This window comes from Eriocheir sinensis, chromosome 61 (genome assembly GCF_024679095.1).
Source record: "Eriocheir sinensis breed Jianghai 21 chromosome 61, ASM2467909v1, whole genome shotgun sequence".
In the NCBI taxonomy this organism is placed as follows: domain Eukaryota; kingdom Metazoa; phylum Arthropoda; class Malacostraca; order Decapoda; family Varunidae; genus Eriocheir; species Eriocheir sinensis.
The window spans coordinates 6,752,671-6,775,603 of record NC_066569.1 but is presented as its reverse complement, the minus strand read 5'-3'; the positions used below and the strand labels follow the sequence as shown (position 1 = coordinate 6,775,603).

Genomic DNA, 22,933 nt, shown 5'->3' with positions numbered 1-22,933 from the left:
AAATCAGGCTTGAGTATGTGCCCTGACCCTCCCTTTGCCCTCACACATCCCCCACTTGCCCCTCATCCAGTGTGTGTCTTAGTGTGTCCTGACCACCACTCCCTCCCTCACACATCCCCCACTTGCCCCTCATCCAGTGTGTGTCTTAGTGTGTCCTGACCACCACTCCCTCCCTCACACATCCCCCATTTGCCCCTCATCCAGTGTGTGTCTTAGTGTGTCCTGACCACCACTCCCTCCCTCATACATCCCACATACGCACCTCATGTATATCTCGTGCCTGATGGTGGCAGTGAACTTCTTGACAAGGCACCAGGCGGCGGCGGAGGCGAAGAGAGCGTTATAGCCGAGCACGATCCAGAAGCTGCCCAGCCAACTGATCTTCCCAAAGTCCCCCAGCAGGTCGAAGTTGGTGATGCCTGCCGGGGACGAGAAGAGGAGTTGAGGGAAGAGGGCCGAAGAAGGAGGAGGAGGAGGAGAAGAGGAAGAGATGAGGGAGGAGGGCAGAAGGAGGATGAGAAGAGGAAGAGTTGAGAAAGTTGAGGGAGAGAGGAAGAGCTGGGGGAGGACAGCAGAAGGAGGAGGAGAAGAGGAAGAGCTGAGAGAGAGGAGGAAGACAAGAGAAAGAGTTGAGGGAGAGAGGAGGAGGAGGAGGAGGAGGAGAAGAGGAAGAGTTGAGGGAGGACAGCAGAAGGAGGAGGAGGAGGAGAGGAGGAAGAGCTGAGAGAGAGGAAGAGGAGGAGAAGGAGAAAGACAAGAGAGAGTTGAAAGAGGAGGACAAGAAGAGGAAGCAATGAAGGAGGAGGATGAGAAAAGGTAGAACGAGGGAGATCAGCAAGCAGAGGACAAGAAGAGGTAGTGTTAAAGAGAGAGCAGCAGGATGAGGAGGAGGTTGGGATACTTAAAAAATAGGAATAAAAAAAGTAACACCACTATCATGTAAGGTGTTAGTTGGTAAGGAGGGGGTAAGGATCCTCCACCCTCAGTTCCTCTCCTTTCCTTCCTCCCACACCAGCTATATATGACCCCTCTATCCCCTCCTACACCACCCTCAGTTCCTCTTCTTTCCTTCCTCCAAGACCACCAGCTACATATGACCTTTCTTTTAAGTTCTTCCATCTCCTACCTCCCCCTCCACCCTCAGTTCCTCTTCTTTCCTTCCTCCCACACCAGCTAGTATATATTATGACCTCTCCACCCCCTCCACCCTCAATTCTTCCCCCTCCTACATCACCCTCACTTCCTCTTCTTTCCTTCCTCCCACACCAGCTACATATTATGACCTCTCCACCCCCTCCCCCTCCACCCTCACTTCCTCCTCCTTCTTCCAAAACCACCAACTACATATATAAGTTTTCCACCTTCAGTCCTTCCCCTTCCACCCTCAATTCCACTCTCCGTTCCTCTCCTTTCCTCCTATCCCATACCACCAGCTACATATAGGACCTCTCTACCCCCTCCACTCTCAATCCCTCCTCCTCCTCCCCTACCCTCAGTTTCTCTCCTCTCCAACTTCCAACACCACCAGCTACACACGTGACCTCCTCTCCGTATCCTACCTACACACACTCACCCAGGGTTCGCGCCAGCAGGGGAAGGGCGCTGGAGAGTATAAGGACAATGGCACAGTTGCCAATGACGTGCACCATGGGCGTGTCACCGCGGCGAGGCCTGATGCGCGCCACCACCGGGAGGGAGTAACAGCCGAGGAGGGAGGCAGCGATGAGGTACAGGATAAGCACCACCTCCAGCACGGCGCCCACAGGACCCAGCACCGACAACAGCACTATTCTCTGTGGGGGTGGATGGGGGTGAGAGAGAATGAAGATGAGGAAGGCACCATGATACTCTGATTCTCTATGGCAGTATAACACAGGATTTCTCTACGTTTTTTTTGTTTTTCCTTTTTACATCAAAGGACACGGCTCAAGGGCAACAAAAAGAGTACAAAAAAAGCCCGCTACTCGCCACTCCCATAATAAATTACAGTAAAGAGTAGCCAAAAGAGAGGGATGATGATGTGAAGGATAAAGAAGGTGAGGAGACAAATCACCAACAGAAATGCTATTCGTTGTTGGAGAGAACCAGGGGGAGTGAAGGTGAGGAAGACATATTTCAAGGAGGAAGAGGTGAAAAGGGTGATGAAGGGTGCAAAAGACATCATGACAGCACTGAGGAGGGAACGGAGCACAGAAAAATTTGAAGGATGAGGAGGAAGAGTTGAGGAAGCGAGGACGAGGAGGAAGAAAAGAAGAGGAAGAGTTGAGGAAGCGAGGACGAGGAGGAAGAAAAGAAGAGGAAGAGTTGAGGGAGGAGAGGAGGAGGAGAAAGAGAAGAGGAAGAGTTGAGGGAGGAGAGGAGAGGAGGAGGACAGGCACTACCACTATTCTGTGTAAGGGTCAAACCAGAGACATAGAAAAGGAGAGTGTGGCTAACTTAATCACAGGTGCCATACTGTTACCAAGCTGTGCAAAATTTAAATTAACACTGATACATTACTGTTTTCTTTGTGCTCTAGATACTCTCAGGATGGCTAAGTGTCTAAGAGAACAAAAAAGCACAAATCTATTGGCATGAATTTGAAGTTTGTGTGTCTCTTCTGGTAACAACATGGCACCAGTGATGGAGGTGGATAACTCTCCTATTCTATGGCTCTGGGTGAAACAAGAAGGAGAAGAGGAAGAGCTGAGGGAGAGAAGAGGAGGAGGAAGAGTTGAGGGAGAGAGGAGGAGGAGGAAGAGAAAAGGAAAAGTTGAGGAAGTGAGGAGGAGGAAGAAGAGGAAGAGTTGAGCGAGGAGAGGAGGAGAACAGGAAGAGTTGAGGGAGGAGAAGAGGAGGAAGAGATGAGGGAGGAGGGCAGAAGGAGGACGACGGCAAAGAGGTGAGAAAAACTGGCCACCCGCACACACCTTGCCCTGCTGAGCCTCCCCAAGGATGGCCGGGGTGGAGGAGAGGGGCAGCGCCTTGATGCCCACCAGGAGCTGAAGAGTGTTGAGGACCACAATGAGCACCGCCGTGCCCGTCAGCGCCAGCAGCACCAGCAGGGCCAGCGGGTACGCCAGGGTGCGCTGGAACACTCCTGCACGGCGACGGCGCTCTGGGGGTGAAGAAGGTGTTAAGGGGCGCCTCAGGGATGATAAATATCTCTTATGAACATTATTCCTCCTACTAAAGCTCTTAAGGCATTCTAGGGGGTCTTTTTAGGAGCAATGAGTAGCAGGCTTTTTTTATTTTTGTTTCCTTTTTTTGTGCCCTTGAGCTGTCTCCTTTATTGTAAAAAAAAAAGGGGGGGGGCAATAAATAACTCCTTTATAAACATTCTTCCTCCTACAATTTCCCAAAAACACAAGCCATTATTTTGTTAACACGAGAAATGCTTCTTTTTACAGTACATGTGTGAATCAGCTCAAGAGGAAGAGTTGAGGGAGAGAGGAAGGAGAAAAAGGAAGAGAAGAGGAAGAGCTGAGGAAGCAAGGAGGAGGAGGAAGAAGAGAAGAGGAAGAGTTGAGGGAGGACAGGAGCAGGAGAAGAAGAGGAGTTGAGGGAGGAGGAGGAGGAGGAGGAGAGGAAGAGTTGAGGGAAGAGAGGAGAGGAGGAAAAGAGTTGAGGGAGGAGAGGAGAGGAGGAAGAGATGAGGGAGGAGGGCAGGAGGAGGACGATGGCACAGAGGTGAGGAAAACTGCCCACCCAAGGATAACAAATAAGCTAGCTAAGCACCGCTCCTGCGAAATCGAAGAGATAAAAAGACAAGTTCCACTCACCCAGCCTTATCCGTCTGGTGCGGGCGTCACGGTACTGCAGCAGAAGGTCCTCGGGAGACGGCGCTGCGGCGAGGGAGCGCGTGAGGGGCTGAGCATGGGGGACGGCGGGCGGGGCGAGGCGGCGGGCAAGCGAGTCCTCCAGCAGAACCGCCGCCTGGTACTCCTCCGCAAGGTCACGCAGGAACCCTGGCTTGACCACCAGGCGCCCCATCGCGGTGAACAGGTGCGCCAGGCCGACGGGTGTGCATACTGGAAGGCAAAGGATGGTGTAAAGAATATATATAGATCTCCCATTTTTCCTCCTCCTCTCCTCTCTCTCCTCGATGCTAAATGAACACCACCGTTGCCAGATTATCGTATTCAAAGCATAGTATTTATCGGTTTTTGACGCCTAACTATTGCCAAGGATCATCAGGAATTAACTATTTTAACGCGATATATATATAAATGAATCTCGTTATTGGGGCCCTTCTCTCTCTCTCTCTCTCTCTCTCTCTCTCTCTCTCTCTCTCAATACTTACACAGCAGCATCAGCACACCCAGGCAGGAGATGAGCGAGTACAGGAACGGGAGGTAGAAGCTGCCCCACACATCTGTTGAGACGCATTATTATTATTATTATTATTATTATTATTATTATTATTGAAAGAAAAAAGAAAACGGGAAAAAACAACGAAAGGAAAACGGAGTGTGGGAGGAAAGAACAGTAGGGAAAAGAAGGAAGGAAGGAAGGAAGACGTGTAGAGGAAATTGAACCTGGAAAACTGGAGAAGAAAAGGAGGAAGAAGGAAAGGAGGGAAGGAAGGAAATAAGTATATGAAGAAGGGAAGGAATCCATTATTATCATCATCAGTAGTAGTAGTAGTAGTAGTAGTAGTAGTAGTAGTGGTAATTGTAGTAGTACTAGTAGTGGTAGTAGTAGTAGTAGTAGTAGTAGTAGTAGTAGTAGTAGTAGTGGTAATTGTAGTAGTAGTAGTAGTAGTAGTAGTGGTAATTGTAGTAGTAGTCGTAGTAGTAGTGGTGGTAATTGTAGTAGTAGTAGTAGTAACACATGAGAACCTTAATTAAAATCCCCTTGCACAGACACCCACACCGTTAGCTACACACACATACACACACACACACACACACCGAACGATGACTAACGAAAACGCAGCAGAGGTAATACAGTATAGTGACACTTCCGACCGCAAACTTGAGAGAGAGAGAGAGAGAGAGAGAGAGAGAGAGAGAGAGAGAGAGAGAGAGAGAGAGAGAGAGGAGGGGGGGAGGGGGGACTACCTCATTTGCGACACCCTCCTCTCTCCCTTCCTATTCCCTTCTCTCCCCACATATATCAAGCAAGTCACTTCACACACACACACACACACACACACACAGCCAGTTTCCATCGAGGTGTGATACAAAGAGCACACACACACCACGCACACAAACCCATACACTTTGAACACGCGCACACACACTCACACGCACACTTCAACAATCATACTTATAATCACAGTGGTATGAATTGTAGTGATTGAGAATTGGAAAAATAGCTTGAAAAATAAGAAAAAGGAAGCGTGAGCGAGTGTGTGTTTGTGCGTGTTACGTGACTTCAAGACAGGCCATTGGAAAAACAAAACAAGAAAAGAAAACGGGAAAAAGAACGAAAGGAAAACGGAGTGTGGGAGGAAAGAAAAGTGGGAAATGAAGGAAGGAAAAGGCGTGTAAAGAAAAGTGAACAAGGAATAGTAGAGAAGAGACAAAGGAAGACAGGAAGAAAAGAAGGAAGGAAAGAAATAAGAGGAGACGAAGGAAGAGAGGAAAAGAAGGAAGGAAATAAAAGGAAAGGGAGGAATTAAAAAAAAAAAGGACAGTAGAGAAAAAGAAGGGAAAAAGGAGGGAAGGAAAGGGAATAAATGAGGAAAGAGAAGAATCCAGAAAGGGAAGAAAGACAATAGAGATAAAGAAAGAAAAGAAGATAGGAAAGAAGAAGAAAGGAAAACAAGTAAAACGATTGTGTGTAAGATTAACACACACACACACACACACACACACACACACACACACACACACACACACTTCCTGCCTTCCTTCCTACCTACCTACCTACACACACACACACACACACACACATGCCCCCTAACCATCGCCTCTACCCAGCATGCTTAACCATAGCCATCCTTACACTCCTCTACCTCCTACCACTCCACCACCAACACCCCCAGTTCGAAACCCCCACAACCCACCCCGATCAACCCCCCCGCCCCCGCCACCCACACCAGTCCCCCCTCCCCCCCGCCGGCTCTCAGGACACCCCCACCCTCAAAAACCTCAACCGTGACATTAACAGCAATGAAGCAACGCCCTCGGCAGAGAGAGAAAACGGAAAAGAAAATGGGAGACTTCACGTGGATGGCGGTGACTGGGACGAAGGAGGAGGAGGAGGTGAAGAGGAGGAGGAGGAAGAAAGCTTGTTGCATGCAGTAGGGACGTCCTCAGGGGAAGAGAAGACAAGAGGTGACGGAGGAGGAGGAGAACAAGAAGAACCCAACCCGTTTCAAGCAGTAGAAAAGTCTTTGGGGAACGAAAAAACAGGAAGAGGAGGAGGAGGAGGAGGAGGAGGAGGAGGAAGACGGGAGGAGGAGGAAGAGAACTCATTCGAAACAGTAGGGGAAGAAAATATAGCTGGTGGAGGAGGAAGAAGAGGAGGAGGAGGAGGAGGAGGAGGAGGAGGAGGAGAAGAGGAAGAAAGCCTGTTCGAAGATGCAGAGGAACAAAAGATAGTTAGTGGAAATGATAATGATGTTAATAATGATGGTGATGATGGTGGTGATGATGGTGATGAAAACGGTCCAGGGGTGTGTGAAGTAACGCTCCCCCTGTCCCCGTGCCCCTGTGAGCGTCGTGTTAAAGTCTCCCTGCCCGGCTGTGAAGGTGGAGTAGAAAGGAAGGAGAGGGTGGAGGCAGTGGTGGAGAGGGTGAAGCTTGCCCTGGGGGAGTCCACATGTAGCGAGTGGGCAACAGCGAGAGGTGGAGAGCAGAAGGTGAGTGGGAGTGGGAGTGAGTGGGAATGGAGAGGTGGGGAAGTGTGTAGGAATGGGAATGAAGGGGTGAATAGTGTGGAGTGGGAATGGACAGGGGGATAGATGAGCGAGAGGAAAGATGGACAGGCGGAATGAGAAAGGTGAGGAAAGGACAGGATAACAAGTGGATTAGATATAGCAAGATGGTGAACAAATATAAGTAAAAAGGTTGATATAGGTAGATAGAGAAATGGATAGTTATAGAAAAGGTAGAGACAAAAGTAGACAAAGATAGATAGCAACGGATAGGTAGAAATGACAGATAGACAGGAGTAGAAAGATAAAAACTTCGGTAGACGTAAAGACGAAAAAAGAAAAATATAGATTAAGTCAGAGATCAATAGAAATAGATGAATAGATAACAGGAATAGACAAACATAAATGACCATAGATAGACGTAAATAGAAAAGACAGACAGACAGACAGACAGGTCACAGACAAGCAAAACAGTTATCAGATTCATGTAGTGTTAATGACCGCTAGCTAACTGTCTGTCTGTCCGTCTGTCTGTCCGTCTGTCTGTCCGTCTGTCTGTCTGTCTGTCCGTCTGTCTGTCTGTCTGTCCGTCTGTCTGTCTGTCTGTCTCCATTCCTCGTGTTTGTTATCATCTTGCGTCCTTGTTCGTGTTATTTGTGGTGTTGTTGTTGTGTTGCTAATGGGACTCTCTCTCTCTCTCTCTCTCTCTCTCTCTCTCTCTCTCTCTCTCTCTCTCTCTCACCACCTGATGAGTCTTGGTTTGTGTTCTACCTGTGTTGTTTGAGTTCCTGCTGCTGTTGTTGTTGTTGTTGTTGTCTTGTGTTAGAAGTTTGGTTAATTTTGTGATGGATTTTTTTTTCCTTGGTATTTCTTTTTCTTTATTTCCTTCTTCTCTCTTCTTTCCTTTTTCTCTTACTTTCATCTTCTCCTCCAGTACCTCCCTCTCTTCCTTCCTCCCCTTACTTCTTCTCTCCCTCTCTTCCTTCCCTTTCTTCTTTCCCTCCACTACCTCCCTTCCTCCTTCTCTTCCTTTCTTCTTCCCATCCACTACCTCTCTCTCCTTCTTCCTCCTTCCCCCCCTTTCTTCCTTTTTTCTTATCCACTATCTTCCTTCCTTCCCTTCCTTTTCTGTAATAAAGAGGGAAGTGTAGAAGGAAGAATAATATGCATCCTTCTTCTTCTCCTATCTCCTCTTCCTCTGTTTATCTTTCTTCCATTTTCTTCTTTCTTTGTTCTTCTTCTACCTCGTTTTCCTTTCCCCCGTCTTTCTTTCTCCCTTCTCCCTCCTCTTCATCACAGTCTTCTTATTTTTCTACTCTTCGACTTCCTCCTTTTCTTTTTTTCTTCTTTTTCTTCTTCCTCCTTTTTCTATTTTTTTTATCTTCTGCTTCTTCTTGTACTTTTTCTTTTATTTATTTCTTCCTCTCTTCCTCCTTTTCTTCTTTTATCTTCTTCTACCTCCCTTTTTCTTTTTATCTTCTGCTTCTTCTTGTACTTTTTCTTTCTCTTTTATTTTCTTTCTTTCCTTCTTCCTCGTTGACTTTTCTTGTTTTCATCTCTTCTCCTTCCCCTTCCTTCGTCTTCTTCTTCCTCCTCCTCGTCCTCCTCCTCCTCTCCTTCTCCTTCTCCTTCTTCTTCTTCTTCTTCCTCCTCCAAACCAATCCATTTACTCCCCTCTATTCCCTAAGCGATTACCAAACACAAATATTCATCATGGAGGAGGAGGAGTAGGAAGAAGAGGAAGAAGAGGAGGAGGAGGAGGTAGCACCATATTAAGTGAGGTAACGACACCCATCCACCCTGAGACGTAAACAACAACAACAACAACAACAACAATAACATTCCTAACTGCTACAACGCCCTCTTCTCCTCCTCCTCCTCCTCTTCCTCCTCCTCCTCCTCCTCCCCGCCCTGCTCTATATATGCTGTGTAACCTATACCCACCCAGCCCCTCCCTCCCCCCTCTCCCCCTTTACTCTCCCTCCCCTTCCTTCCCTAACCTCCCCTCTCCTCCTCCCTTCTCTTGCCTCCCTCTTCCCTCCCTTGCAACCCCCCCCCCCTTCCTTTCCTTGTTTCCTCCCCCCTCCTCCCTCTTCCTTCCCTTGGCTCCCTCCTCCCCTTCCTTCCCTTGCCTTCCCCCTCCCTCCTCCCCCTTCCTTTCCTTCTCTTCCCCCTCCCCCCTCCCCTTCCTTCCCTTGCCTCTCCCTCCTCCCCTTCCTTCTCCTCCCTCCATCCCCTCCCCTCTCCCTCCTCCCCTTACCTCCCCTTCCTTCCCTTGCCTCCACTCTCCCTCCTCCCCCTTCCTTCCCTTGCCTCCCCTGCTAAATAATACGCCTGCTCCCCTTCCCCTATTCTCAATTTCTCTCCACCCTCTTCTTCTCTTCACAAGCTTACTCCTCCCTGTCCCTTTCCTCCTCCTCCTACTCCTCTTCCTTCTTCATTCGGCATTTCCTATTCACCCTTCCTTTACCAAATCCACCAGTAACACAACCTCTTTTCTTTCCCTCTCTATCTATTTTCTGTACACTCAAACTCCACCTCAACCTTTTTTTTTTCTTCTATTCCTTACTTTTCCTTCTACGTTTACTAAGCATCAACCCTTCCTTAACCAACCCCACCAGTAAAACAACCTCTTATTTTGCCTCTCTATCTATTTTCTGTGCATTATCAAACTCGACCCCAACCTTATTTATTCTTCTATTCCTTACTCCTCCTTCTCTTCATTCTTTTTTTATTTTGATTTTACGTTTACTAAGCATCAACCCTTCCTTTACCAACCCCACCAGTATCACACCCTCTTCTTTTTCCTCTATCTATTTTCTGTACACTCAAACTCCACCTCAAACCTTTTTTTCTTTTCTATCCCTTACTCCTTCTCTTCATTCTTTGTTTTGCTTCTACGTTTACTAAGCATCAACCCTTCCTTAACCAACCCCACCAGTATCACAACCTCTTATTTTTCCTCTCTATCTATGTTCAGTACACTCAAACTCCACCTCAAACCTTTTTTTCTTCTTTTCTATCCCTTACTCCTTCTCTTCATTCTTTGTTTTGCTTCTACGTTTACTATGCATCAACCCTTCCTTAACCAACCCCACCAGTAAAACAACCTCTTATTTTTCCTCTCTATCTATGTTCAGTACACTCAAACTCCACCTCAAACCTTTTTTTCTTTTCTATCCCTTACTCCTTCTCTTCATTCTTTGTTTTCCTTCTACGTTTGCTAAGCATCAACCCTTCCTTAACCAACCCCACCAGTATCACAACCTCTCCTTTTACCTCTCTATCTATGTTCAGTACACTCAAACTCCACCTCAAACCTTTTTTTCTTTTCTATCCTTTACTCCTTCTCTTCATTCTTTGTTTTCCTTCTACGTTTACTATGCATCAACCCTTTCTTAACCAACCCCACCAGTATCACAACCTCTCCTTTTCCCTCTCTCTGTCCCTCTTCTGTACTGCCAACCTTGACCCAACCCTTTTTCTTAATCTGTCTTTTATTTTTCCTTCTCTTTATTTCTCCTTTTTGCTTCTACGTTTACTATGCATCAACCCTTCCTTAACCAACCCCACCAGTAAAACAACCTCTTATTTTGCCTCTCTATCTATGTTCAGTACACTCAAACTCGACCCCAAACTTATTTACTCTACTCCATACTTTTCCTTCCTCTCCCTGCTCATACTTTCACTATATATCCACGGTCCACCCCTCTCTCTCTCTCTCTCCCTTCCTAAGCTGGTCAACAATGGCACTTCTACTTCCTTTCTCTCCCTCGTATGCCACCTCACTCCTCACCATTCTCTCACCCTACTCCCTACTTTTCCTCCTCTTCTCTTTGGTCCAACTTTCACTAGACTATACCTCCACCACTCTCCCTCTCTCTCCCTTCCTAAGCTTGTCAGTAATATCACGTGCTCCATTTTTCTCCAGCCCTCGGACCCATGTATGCCACCTCACTCCTCTATCTCTCACCCTTCTCTCCGTACCTATTCTAATCTTCTCTCCACCCTCTTCTTTTCCTCTTCACAAGCTTACTCCTCCCTGTCCCTATCCTCTTCCTCCTCCTCCTTTTCCTTCTTCTCTTTGCATCTCCTATTCACACGCTTTCTCTTCTCTCTTCCTCCTCTTCCTCTTCCTTCTTTTTGCATCTCCTATTCACACTCTTCTCTGTCCCTTTTCTCTTCCTCCTCCTCCTTTTCCTTCTTCTCTTTGCATCTCCTATTCACACGCTTTCTCTTCTCTTTCTCCTCCTCCTCTTCCTTCTTTTTGCATCTCCTATTCACACAATCTTCTCTGTCCCCTTTCTCTTCCTCCTCCTCCTTTTCCTTCTTCTCTTTGCATCTCCTATTCACACTCTTTTCGATCCCTTTTCTCTTCCTCTTCCTTCTCCTCGTCTTCTCTGCTCCCACTTTCACTCCCTCACTCCTTACATAAGCCCATCGATAAGTCAATATCTTCCTCCATTCTCTCTCTCCCTCTTCTTCCCCTTCATTCCTTCTTAATTGTTTTCATCCTCATTCTACTCTCCCCCTTTTCATTCCTTCACTCCTTACTTAACTTCAATAACAATATATCTCTCCTCTCTCCCTCGTATTCCATTCCTCCCCAACTTTTTTCCTCCCCTTTTCTTCGTTCCCCTTTTCACTCCCTTCATCATCTCTTCTTCCTCTCCGTCTCCCTCCTTCGTAACTTGCTTAACTTCACCCTAATCTTTTTTCTTATTACTTTTTACTTTTCCTCCCCTACTTTACTCTCTCACTTCTTACTTAAACTCATCAATAACACCTCTCTTTTCCTTCTCTTCCTCTTCTTCCACTTACTCTAATCCTTCTGTTATCATCCTGTTTCCTACTTTTCCTCCTTTCCTTCACTCTCTCACTCCTTACTTAAACTCATCAATAAGATCTTCTCTCTTCTCTTTCTTTTCTTCCACTTAACTCTACTGCTCCCTACTTTTCCTCCTGTATTTCACTTTCCCTCACTCCTTACTTAAACTCATCAATAACATCATCTCTGTTCTCTTTATCTTCCTCGTCAATAACACCATCTCTGTTCTCTTTATCTTCCTCGTCAATAACACCATCTCTGTTCTCTTTATCTTCCTCGTCAATAACACCATCTCTGTTCTCTTTATCTTCCTCGTCAATAACACCATCTCTCTTCTCTTTATCTTCCTCGTCAATAACACCATCTCTCTTCTCTTTCTCTTATTCCACTTAACAACCCTAATCCTTTGTTTTTCTCATCCTGATCTCTATTTTTCCTCATCTCCTTCACTTCCCCACTTCCTACTCAAGGCCTCTTCTACTCACGATGATCCATTTAACCTAATCAATAACATGACCTCATTATCCTCCTCCTCCCCGCCCCGTGTGCCCCCAGGTGGTGAGCTACAGCCTCTTCGGAGCCTTCCCCAGCGCCTACCACCGGGGCATAGAGGTGCTGGCGGGGCAGGTGAGGGACGCCTACCCCGGCTGGGCGATGCGAGTGTACCATGACCTGGATGTCTCGGAGCGGCCGCAGCGGGACTGGCTCTGCGCCCTGGCCTGCCAACACACGCACCTGGACTTCTGCCACGCCGCTAGACTCCCCGGGGGTAAGAGAGAGGGGAAGGGGGGGAGGGGGGGGGGACTTGCTTGTTATGATTTTTTTTTGTTTTTTATTTGTTGGTTTTGTGTTTCTCTCGAGCTTTCTTGTGCTTATTTCTTGTTTCAATCTCGTTTTCTTTTTTTTTTCGATTTTATTTTAGGGGGGGTCCTGGATTTCGTCTTTCTGATCCTTATTAGTCTTTATATTATGGGTTCTTTATTTTTTTTTGGGGGGGGTCCTGGATTTCGTCTTTCTGATCCTTATTAGTCTTTATATTATGGGTTCTTTATTATTTATTTTCTTGGGGGTCCTGGATTTCGTCTTTCTGATCCTCTTTAGACTATATATTATGGGGTCTTTATTATTTTTTGGGGGGTCCTGGATTTCGTCTTTCTGATCCTTATTAGTCTTTATATTATGGATTATTATTTTTTGGGGTCCTGGATTTCGTCTTTCTGATCCTTATTAGTCTTTATATTATGGATTATTATTTTAGGGGTCCTGGATTTCGTCTTTCTGATCCTTATGAAGTCTTTATATTATGGATTCTTTATTTTTTTGGGGGGGTCCTGGATTTCGTCTTTCTGATCCTTATGAAATCTTTATATTATGGATTCTTTATTTTTTTTGGGGGGTCCTGGATTTCGTCTTTCTGATCCTTATTAGTCTTTATATTATGGATTATTATTTTTAGGGGGGGGTCCTGGATTTCGTCTTTCTGATCCTTATGAAGTCTTTATATTATGGGTTCTTTATTTTTTTGGGGGGGTCCTGGATTTCGTCTTTCTGATCCTTATTAGTCTTTATATTATGGATTATTTATTTTTTTGGGGGGTCCTGGATTTCGTCTTTCTGATCCTTATGAAGTCTTTATATTATGGGTTTTTATTATTTTTTGGGGGGTCCTGGATTTCGTCTTTCTGATCCTTATGAAGTCTTTATATTATGGGTTCTTTATTATTTTTGGGGGGGGTCCTGGATTTCGTCTTTTTGATCCTTATTAGTCTTTATATTATGGGTTTTTATTATTTTTTGGGGGGTCCTGGATTTCGTGTTTCTGATCCTTATTAGTCTTTATATTATGGGTTTTTATTATTTTTTGGGGGGTCCTGGATTTCGTCTTTCTGATCCTTATTAGTCTTTATATTATGGGTTCTTTATTATTTTTTGGGGGGTCCTGGATTTCGTCTTTTTGATCCTTATTAGTCTTTATATTATGGGTTTTTATTATTTTTTGGGGGGTCCTGGATTTCGTCTTTCTGATCCTTATGAAATCTTTATATTACTTTGTTGGTTCGGTGTTATTTGCCTATTTTCCACTCCTTTGATGTTGTTGTTTTATTTTTATCCTGAGCCCACCCTTTCTTTCTTCCACTCCTCTCTTTGTTGTTTGTTTTCATCCCACGCCCGCCTTTGTTTGTTTGTTTTCATCCTGCACCCACCCTCACTTAAGACAGACACAGACAGACAGACAGACAGACACGTGATATTGGGACATTGACATTAACAGACAGGCAGACTGGTAGGTACAGGTGATATTGGGACACGCAGACAAATAGAGACAGACAGTCGTGATATTGGGACAAACAGAAACATATAGTTGAAGAAATGGAACACTGGGCAAATTTTCCGTGGGTCTTCAGTCAAACCACGATTTCCGCTGGCGTGGTTCTCAGATTTCCGTGTTTTTTTTGACGTGTAGATTTCACCGAAGGACGACGGTATAACTCACCATCATCATCATCAGCAATAACAACAAACAAATGAGAACCACGCCAGAGGAAATCGTGGTTTGACTTAAGACCCACGGAAAATTTGCCCAGTGTTCCATTTTTTCAACTATATGTTTCTGTTTGTCCCAATATCACGACTGTCTGTCTCTATTTGTCTGCGTGTCCCAGTATCACCTGTACCTACCAGTCTGCCTGTCTGTTAATGTCATGTCCCAATATCACGTGTCTGTCTGTCTGTCTGTCTGTTCATCTGCCTGTCACGTTTTTATCAATGCAACGGTGTCTGTGTGTGTGTGTGTGTGTGTGTGTGTGTGTGTGTGTGTGTGTGTGTGTGTGTGTGTGTGTGTGTGTGTGTGTGTGTTCCGATATCACGTTTGTCTGTCTGTCTGTCACGTATCCATCAATGACCCAGTGTGTGTTCGTCTATGTCCCAATATCACGTCTGTCTGTCTGTCTGTATGTATGTGTCCCATTATCCTGTGTCTCTGTGTCCGTGTAGGTGTGGGCGACGTGCGCGGGTCTGTGGGGTCTGTGTGGCGTGCTGCTGTACTGGGCGACCCCCTGGTGAATCTGTTCATGCTGAGGGATGCTGACTCGCCCATCCTGACCCGGGAGGTGGAGGCTGTGAGGGAGTGGCTGAGCTCCGGCAAGGTGGGTGATGGGGGGAAGAGTGGGTGGGTAATGGAGGTGAAGGGTGGGGGTTGAGGGGGATGAAGAGGTTGTGGGTGGATGATGGGGTGTTGGGGGTTGAGGGTGGGTGATAGGGGTAAGGGTGTTAGGGTGGGTGGAAGGGGTGTTGGGGATGATAGGTGGGGGTGGAATGAACGGGGATATGATGGGGAGAAAGTGATGGGGTGTGTGGAAGAGGTGGAAAGAGTGATAAATGAATGAGGAATGGACACAAAAACACCCTCCATTCCTCCCCATCATCTACCCTTCTACCCTTCCTTCCTTCCTCCTTCCAATCCATTTCACACTACTCCACTTTTGCCTCCTTCCCTTCCCCTTCTATCCACTTCCCTCCACCTTCTTCCACTACTTTAATCGTCTTCAATCTTCTTTCACTTTTTTCTTCCTTTTCTTCCATCTATTTCTTCCACCTTCCCTCCTCCTCTACTATTTCACTAATCCCTCCACCACCAACTCCACAACACCCTCCCTCCCATCCACTACCACCATCGCCTTCCTTCCTCCCTATCCACTCTACCACCCCCCCTCCGTTCCTCACAAACACCACCCTCTCTTCCTTCCTTCCTATACCTCCACCTCATCCACTTCCTTTGCCTTCCACATCACCCCAACAGACCCAAATTCTCCCCCCAGTGTTACCACCTGATGCGCGACAGCCCCCACCATGACCAAGCCGTGATGGCAGGGCTCTGGGGGGGCTGCGGGGGCTGGCACGCTGAGGCCCTCCCCAGACTGAGACGCCAGCTGTTCAGATGGGCACCGCGCCGCGCCCCGCTCTCCGAAGACCAGCTGGCCATCAATGTGAGTGTACGGACGGACGAACACACAAACACACAAACAGGTAGAGACAAATAGATAGACAGACAGACACATACAGACAGGTAAATGCAGACGGATGGGTAGAAAGGTAGATATGTGGAAATGAAGAAAAACTGGCGGACAGATAGACAGATAGAGATAGAAATAAACAGACAGATAAACAGACAGAGGGATAGTAATGTGTATCTATGGAAAAAAGATCAACGAGTGGACAGATAGACAGATAAACAGGGAAACATAAGTGGATAGACAGGTAAATATATGTAAATAAACACAAAATGATAGACAGAAAGACAAATAAACAAACAGGAAGGCAGATATATACAGATACAGGTAGACAGACAGACAGATAGATGGATAGACAGGGAGACAAAATGATAGACAGAAAGATAACCAAACAAGAAGAAAGACAGACAGAGAGGTAGATAGATACAGTTAAAGGAAGACAGAGAGACAGATAGATAGATAGACAGGGAGACATATAGATGGACAGAAAGGTAAATATATGCAAATGAAGACAAAATGATAGACAGAAAGATAAACAAAGAAAAAGGTAGACAGACAGAGAGATAGATAGATAGACAGATAGACAGAAAGACACACACACCCAGACACAAATACGTATATGTAGAAAGAAATACTGACAGACAAGCAAGTAATAAGACAGATAGATAGACAGGTTGGAAATGCAAGCTGGCAGATCGATAGACAGATGGAGGGAAAGACACACACACACACACACACACACACACACACACACACACACACACACACACACACGTAAACGCACACTTTGGGGGCAGACAAATATAAAATTGTAAAAATAAAACCTGGTACAAATTCACAGGTCCACACACGCACACGCATACACACACACACACACACACACACACACACACACACATCACGACCCCCAGCACTTTCTCGTCGCCTTCAAGCACCACACATCAGCAAGGAGGGGATGATAATGTGTTGATGACTTTGCAACACCTGATATATACCTGTCAATCTCCCACTGAGTTACCTGGATTGCTGTTTATTTATTTACTTATTAATCTTATCTGTTATTTTTTGTTGTGTGTGTGTGTGTGTGTGTGTGTGTGCGTGCGTCTGTCTGTGCTTACACTCCTTCTGTCCCCTCTGTTCTCCTTTTCTTCCTTTATGTTTTAAGTCTTTTTCTTTCTTTTCTTCCTTCTTTTATAATGGGTTTTTTTCTTGTCTTCTCTCTCCTAAGCTCCTTCTCCTTCCCTCCCTTCCTGTCTTCATTTCTCCACACTGTTCTCTTATCCTTGTTTTTCCTCTCTTCTAAGTTCTTCCTCCCTATGTTGTCTTCTATACTTTCCTTCATTTCTCCTTTTATCTTCTTGTCTTCGTTTCTTCACACTGTTCTGTCATCCCTGTTTTTTCTCTCTTCTAAGTTCTTCCCCCCTATGCTGTCTTCTTTACTTCCCTTCATTTCTCCTTTTATCTTCTTGTCTTCGTTTCTCCACACTGTTCTCTCATCCCTGTTTTTCCTCTCTTCTAAGTTCTTCCTCCCTATGCTGTCTTCTTTACTTCCCTTCATTTCTCCTTTTATCTTCTTGTCTTCGTTTCTCCACACTGTTCTCTCATCCCTGTTTTTCCTCTCTTCTAAGTTCTTCCTCCCTATGCTGTCTTCTTTACTTCCTTCATTTCTCCTTTCTCTCCTTGTCTTCGTTTCTCCACACTGTTCTTCCTCTTCTAAGTTCTGCTTCCTTCTTGTGTTCATTTCTCCACACTGTTCTCTCATCCCTGTTTTTCCTCTCTTCTAAGTTCTTCCTCCCTATGCTGTCTTCTATACTTTCCTTCATTTCTCCTTTTATCTTCTTGTCTTCGTTTCTCCACACTGTTCTGTCATCCCTGTTTTTCCTCTCTTCTAAGTTCTTCCTCCCTGTGCTGTCTTCTATACTTTCCTTCATTTCTCCTTTTATCTTCTTGTCTTCGTTTCTCCACACTGTTCTCTCATCCCTGTCTTTCCTCTCTTCTAAGTTCTTCCTCCCTATGCTGTCTTCTTTACTTCCCTTCATTTCTCCTTTTATCTTCTTGTCTTCGTTTCTCCACACTGTTCTCTCATCCCTGTTTTTCCTCTCTTCTAAGTTCTTCCTCCCTATGCTGTCTTCTCTCCTTGTCTTCGTTTCTCCACACTGTTCTGTTATCCCTGTCTTTCCTCTCTTCTAAGTTCTGCTTCCTTCTTGTGTTCATTTCTCCACACTGTTCTCTCATCCCTGTTTTTCCTCTCTTCTAAGTTCTTCCTCCCTATGCTGTCTTCTATACTTTCCTTCATTTCTCCTTTTATCTTCTTGTCTTCGTTTCTCCACACTGTTCTGTCATCCCTGTTTTTCCTCTCTTCTAAGTTCTTCCTCCCTGTGCTGTCTTCTATACTTTCCTTCATTTCTCCTTTTATCTTCTTGTCTTCATTTCTCCACGCTGTTCTCTCATCCCTGTCTTTCCTCTCTTCTAAGTTCTTCCTCCCTTCTTGTCTTCATTTCTCCACACTGTTCTCTCATCCCTGTCTTTCCTCTCTTCTAAGTTCTTCCTCCCTATGCCGTCTTCAATACTTTCCTTCATTTCTCCTTCCCTTCCTTCTTGTCTTCGTTTCTCCACACTGTTCTGTCATCCCTGTTTTTCCTCTCTTCTAAGTTCTTCCTCCCTTCTTGTCTTCATTTCTCCACGCTGTTCTCTCATCCCTGTCTTTCCTCTCTTCTAAGTTCTTCCTCCCTTCTTGTCTTCATTTCTCCACACTGTTCTCTCATCCCTGTCTTTCCTCTCTTCTAAGTTCTTCCTCCCTATGCTGTCTTCTATACTTTCCTTCATTTCTCCTTCCCTTCCTTCTTGTCTTCATTTCTCCACACTGTTCTCTCATCCCTGTCTTTCCTCTCTTCTAAGTTCTTCCTCCCTTCTTGTCTTCATTTCTCCACACTGTTCTCTCATCCCTGTTTTTCCTCTCTTCTAAATTCTTCCTTACTTCCCTTCACCTCTCCCTTCTTTCTCTTTTTCCCCCATACTCTTCTCATTCCCGTTCCTTCTCTTCTAGTTGGGTATCCTTCCTTCTCTTTTTTTCCTTCCTTCCTTCTCTTCTCTTTCCTTTCGTTTCTTCCATCCACCTTCCTTCCTTCCTTCACATTTTTATTTCTGTCTTCTCTTCCAAAGCAGTCTCCTCTCTTCCACATTTATTTCACCTTCTCCATCCTACTCAGCCTTCCTCCACCTCAACCCTTCCCTCCCTTCCCCTCCACAAACTAACCACCCTCACCGTTCCTCTTCCAAAGCAGTCTCCTCTCTTCCACATTTATTTCACCTTCTCCATCCTACTCAACCTTCCTCCACCTCAACCCTTCACTCCCTTCCCCTCCACAAACTAACCACCCTCACCGTTCCTCTTCCAAAGCAGTCTCCTCTCTTCCACATTTATTTCACCTTCTCCATTCCCTTCATCCATCTCACTCCACCTTCCTTCATTCCTTCCCTTCCTTCCCCTCCACAAACTAACCACCTTCACCCTTCCTCTTCCAAAGCAGTCTCCTTCCTTCCACATTTATTTCACCTTCTCCATCCTACTCAACCTTCCTCCACCTCAACCCTTCACTCCCTTCCCCTCCACAAACTAACCACCCTCACCGTTCCTCTTCCAAAGCAGTCTCCTTCCTTCCACATTTATTTCACCTTCTCCATCCTACACAACCATCCTCCACCTCAACCTTCCTTCCTTCCTTCCCCTCCACAAACTAACCACCTTCACCCTTCCTCTTCCAAAGCAGTCTCCTTCCTTCCACATTTATTTCACCTTCTCTATTCCCTTCATCCATCTCACTCCACCTTCCTTCATTCCTTCCCTTCCTTCCCCTCCACAAACTAACCACCCTCACCGTTCCTCTTCCAAAGCAGTCTCATTCCTTCCACATTTATTTCACCTTCTCCATACCCTTCATCCATCTCACTCCACCTTCCTTCATTCCTTCCCTTCCTTCCCCTCCACAAACTAACCACCCTCACCGTTCCTCTTCCAAAGCAGTCTCCTCTCTTCCACATTTATTTCACCTTCTCCATACCCTTCATCCATCTCAATCCTTCCCTTCCTTCCCCTCCACAAACAAACCATTTTCCTTCCCTAACATTCCCTTACCTTCCGTTCCACTCCCCTCCCTTACCTTCTACTCCCCTTATACTTCTCTTCCATTCTCTTCTCCTCGCTTTCCATCTGTTGCTCCCATTCATATTTTCCTTCCCTGTCCTTCCATTCCTCTTCCACCCCCCTCAAAACTAACCTCTCCTCTCTCTATTACCTCCCCCCCCCGCCCCCCCCCGCCCCCCCCTTCAGATGCTGCTGTGGCCCCTCATCCGCCGTAACCACACAGCCCACGACGCTTACCACTGCGAGGCCTTCCCCACCTCCCGCCCCTTCCCCACGAGGAGGCGGGGGCGGGGCTTCGTGGGCATGCGCTCCCTCCGCCCCCACCACGCCCACGACGCCCTCACCGACCCCTGCCCCGCCCCATGCCGACCCCCGGAGCATAGGGATTGGCTGTACTGTTGAGGGGAGAAGGGGTGGTGATGGAAGGAAGGAAGAAGGGAGAAGAAGGTCGATAAAGAAGGGAGGAGGTGGAAGACAAAATGGAAGTGGAAGAAGGAAGAAGGGGAGGGAGAAGAAGATAGAAGGAGAAAGTAGTGGAAAAAAGAAGGCAGAATGAAGTGACAGGAAAAGAAGAAAGTAATGAAAGAAGAAGGGGATTGAAGAAGAAGACAATAGAGTGAAAGAAAAAAAAGGAGAAAGTGAAGAAAGAAAGAAGGTGGATGATGAAGGCAGAGAGGAGAGTGAGATAAAAAAAAGAAAGTAATGAAAGAAGGAGATTGAAGAAGAAGACAAGAGAGTGAAAGAAAAAAAGGGAGAAAGTGGAGAAAGAAAGGAGGTGGATGATGAAGGCAGAGGAGAGTGAGAGAAAAAGAAGGTAATGGAAGAAAGGTAAAGAAGGCAGTGGTGAAGAAGGTAGTGGAAGAAGATGGGAAAAAAAGGAAGAAGCAGTGGAAGAAATCGATGGAAGAAAAGGAAGGAAAAAGTGAAAGAAGATGGAAGTAGTGGAAGAAGGTGGAGGGAAGTGGAAGAAAAAGGAAGGTGGTGGAAGAAGATGGAAAGAAGATGGAAGATAATGAAAGAAGATGAAAAATAATGAAAGAAGGTGGAAGAAAATGGAAGAGGAAGAAAACTGAAGGAAAAAGTGGAAGAAGATGGAAGAAAAAAGTGGAAGAAGATAGAAGAAAAAAGTGGAAGATGATGGAAGAAACAAGTGGAAGAAGATGAAATTAGCGAAAGAAAGAAGAAAAAAGTAGATGGAAGTAGTGAAAGAAGGGAGAAAAAAATGAAAGAAAAAGTGGAAGAAGATGGTAGTAGTGAAAGAAGGGAGAAGAAAATGAAAAAAAAAGGTGGAAGAAGATGGAAGTGAAAGAAGGGAGAAGAAAATGAAAAAGATGGAAGAAGATGAAGGTGAAAGAAAATGAAGAAAAAAGATGGAAAACGACTGAAAAAAAAAAGAAGATTGGATGTAGTGGAAAAAGGTCAAAGGAGGTCAACCAACGTTCAGCGAAGTTTGTGTAATAGCCATAAAGTTCAGCCAAGTTTGTAAAATAGCCACAAAGTTCAGCATACGTAGTTGCGAGCCGTCATCAAATTTAGCGTTATGGATTAAAACTATTCTGCCGCCCTGATAGTGTAAGGCCCCCGCCCCATTCCCACTGTGTCGACTCTGGGCCCACGACAACCCAGCGACTCCGGGGGCATGAGGTCTTGGGTGTGAAAGTCTGATCTGAAAGGGTCGTACATGGTCGGAAAGGGTCGTACATGGTCGTACATGGTCGGAAAGGGTCGTACATGGTCGGAAAGGGTCGTACATGGTCGGAAAGGGTCGTACATTGTCGGAAAGGGTCGCATATGGTCGGAAAGGGTCGCACATGGTCGGAAAGAGTCTGGAAACGGTCGCAGGAGGGTGAGTCGGCAGAGTGTGAAGGTGGTCTGAAAATCGCAGGGTTGTCGTGGCCCAGAGTCGGATGTCTTTTTTTTTAAATAAATACTATCGTTGTTATTATTATTGTTGATGTTGTTTGTTGTTATTATCCTTATTATTAAACACATATATTGCTAAAGTGTGTGGAGGGAAAAGATGAATGGAGGGAACAGAGAAGAAGGGAAGAGAAGGGGAGGGAAAGGTAAGGGAGTGGAACAGAAGGTAAGGGAATGGAAGGGAAGGGAAGGAAAAGATGAATGGGGGGAACAGAGAGGAAGGGAAGAGAAGGGAATGGAAGAGAAGGGAATGGAAAGGTAAGGGAGGGAAATGGAAGGAAAGGGAATGTAAGGGAAGGTAAGGAAAATATGAATGGGAGGAAGAGGGGAAGGAAAGAGAAGAGAATGGGGGAGAAGTAAGGGAAATAAAAGGTAAGGAAAGGGAGTGGAACGGAAGGGAAAGGAACGGAAAGGAACGGAAGGGAAGGGAAGGGAACGGAAGGGAAAGAAGGGGAAAGGGAATGAAACAAAAGGGAAAGGAAGGAAAGGGAATGAAACAAAAGGGAAGGGAACGGAAAGGAACGGAAGGGAAGGGAAGGGACGGAAATGGAAAGGAAGGGAAGGAAAGAGAACGAAAGGGAAAGGGAATGAAACAAAAGGGAAAGGAAGGAAAGGGAATGAAACAGAAGGGAAGGGAAGGGAAAAGATACATACATAAACATACATATAAATAAGTCAACCAAAACAAACGGAGACACAGACACACACACACACACACACACACACACACACACACACACACACACTTCACTGATAAGAAACACACATGACAGTGAAAACGCAGACAACTAATGATACGAAAAACGATAATTAAGACAAACAACGACAAGATGATTGATAGGAAGAGGAAGGAGAGAGAGAGAGAGAGAGAGAGAGAGAGAGAGAGAGAGAGAGAGAGAGAGAGAGAGAGAGAGAGAGAGAGAGAGAGAGAGAGAGAGGTAAAAAAGGAAAATAAATAAATGTATGATAGCAATAAAAGACGACACACACACACACACACACGAAAAAAAAAAAAAGATGGAGGGAGGCAGAGGTAGAGGAAAGGAAGAGGAGGGATAGAGAGTGAGAGAAAGAGGGAGGGAGAGAAGAAAGGTGGAATAAAGGGAGGGAAAGGTAGAGAGAGAGAGAGAAGGGAAGAGAGAAAGGTAGAGAGAGAAGGGATAGAGAAAGAGAGGGACAAAGTAACAAAACACACACACACACACACACACCAGCTACATCACTCC

General features: G+C 45.7%; 2 protein-coding genes across 2 annotated transcripts in view; one reads left to right on the top strand and one right to left on the bottom strand.

Annotated features, from left to right (window-relative positions):
- LOC126986288 (protein LMBR1L-like) overlaps positions 1-22,933 on the bottom strand; it is a 53,721-nt gene that overhangs the window by 5,286 nt on the left and 25,502 nt on the right. The window contains exons 6-10 of the mRNA XM_050842259.1: positions 4,283-4,354; positions 3,762-4,010; positions 2,910-3,097; positions 1,574-1,793; positions 263-419 (exon numbers count right to left, since the gene is read on the bottom strand). Coding sequence (XP_050698216.1) covers positions 263-419; positions 1,574-1,793; positions 2,910-3,097; positions 3,762-4,010; positions 4,283-4,354 — 886 coding nt within the window. The remainder of the gene's footprint in view (positions 1-262; positions 420-1,573; positions 1,794-2,909; positions 3,098-3,761; positions 4,011-4,282; positions 4,355-22,933) is intronic.
- On the top strand, positions 5,119-22,581 carry LOC126986287 (uncharacterized). Its single transcript, XM_050842258.1, has 5 exons — positions 5,119-6,790; positions 12,189-12,402; positions 14,628-14,779; positions 15,452-15,619; positions 19,974-22,581. Exons 1-5 carry the CDS (start codon positions 5,879-5,881, stop codon positions 20,187-20,189), a joined length of 1,662 nt encoding a protein of 553 aa, XP_050698215.1. The 5' UTR covers positions 5,119-5,878; the 3' UTR covers positions 20,190-22,581.

What these genes read in the sequence shown, in the direction of transcription:
- LOC126986287 (XM_050842258.1), top strand. Translation starts at nt 5,879, where the DNA reads ATGCCCCCTAACCATCGCCTCTACCCAGCATGCTTAACCATAGCCATC. An exon ending in CGCCGCTAGACTCCCCGGGG is followed by an intron (nt 12,403 to 14,627) that starts GTAAGAGAGAGG and finishes GTGTCCGTGTAG; the next exon opens with GTGTGGGCGACGTGCGCGGG. An exon ending in AGTGGCTGAGCTCCGGCAAG is followed by an intron (nt 14,780 to 15,451) that starts GTGGGTGATGGG and finishes TTCTCCCCCCAG; the next exon opens with TGTTACCACCTGATGCGCGA.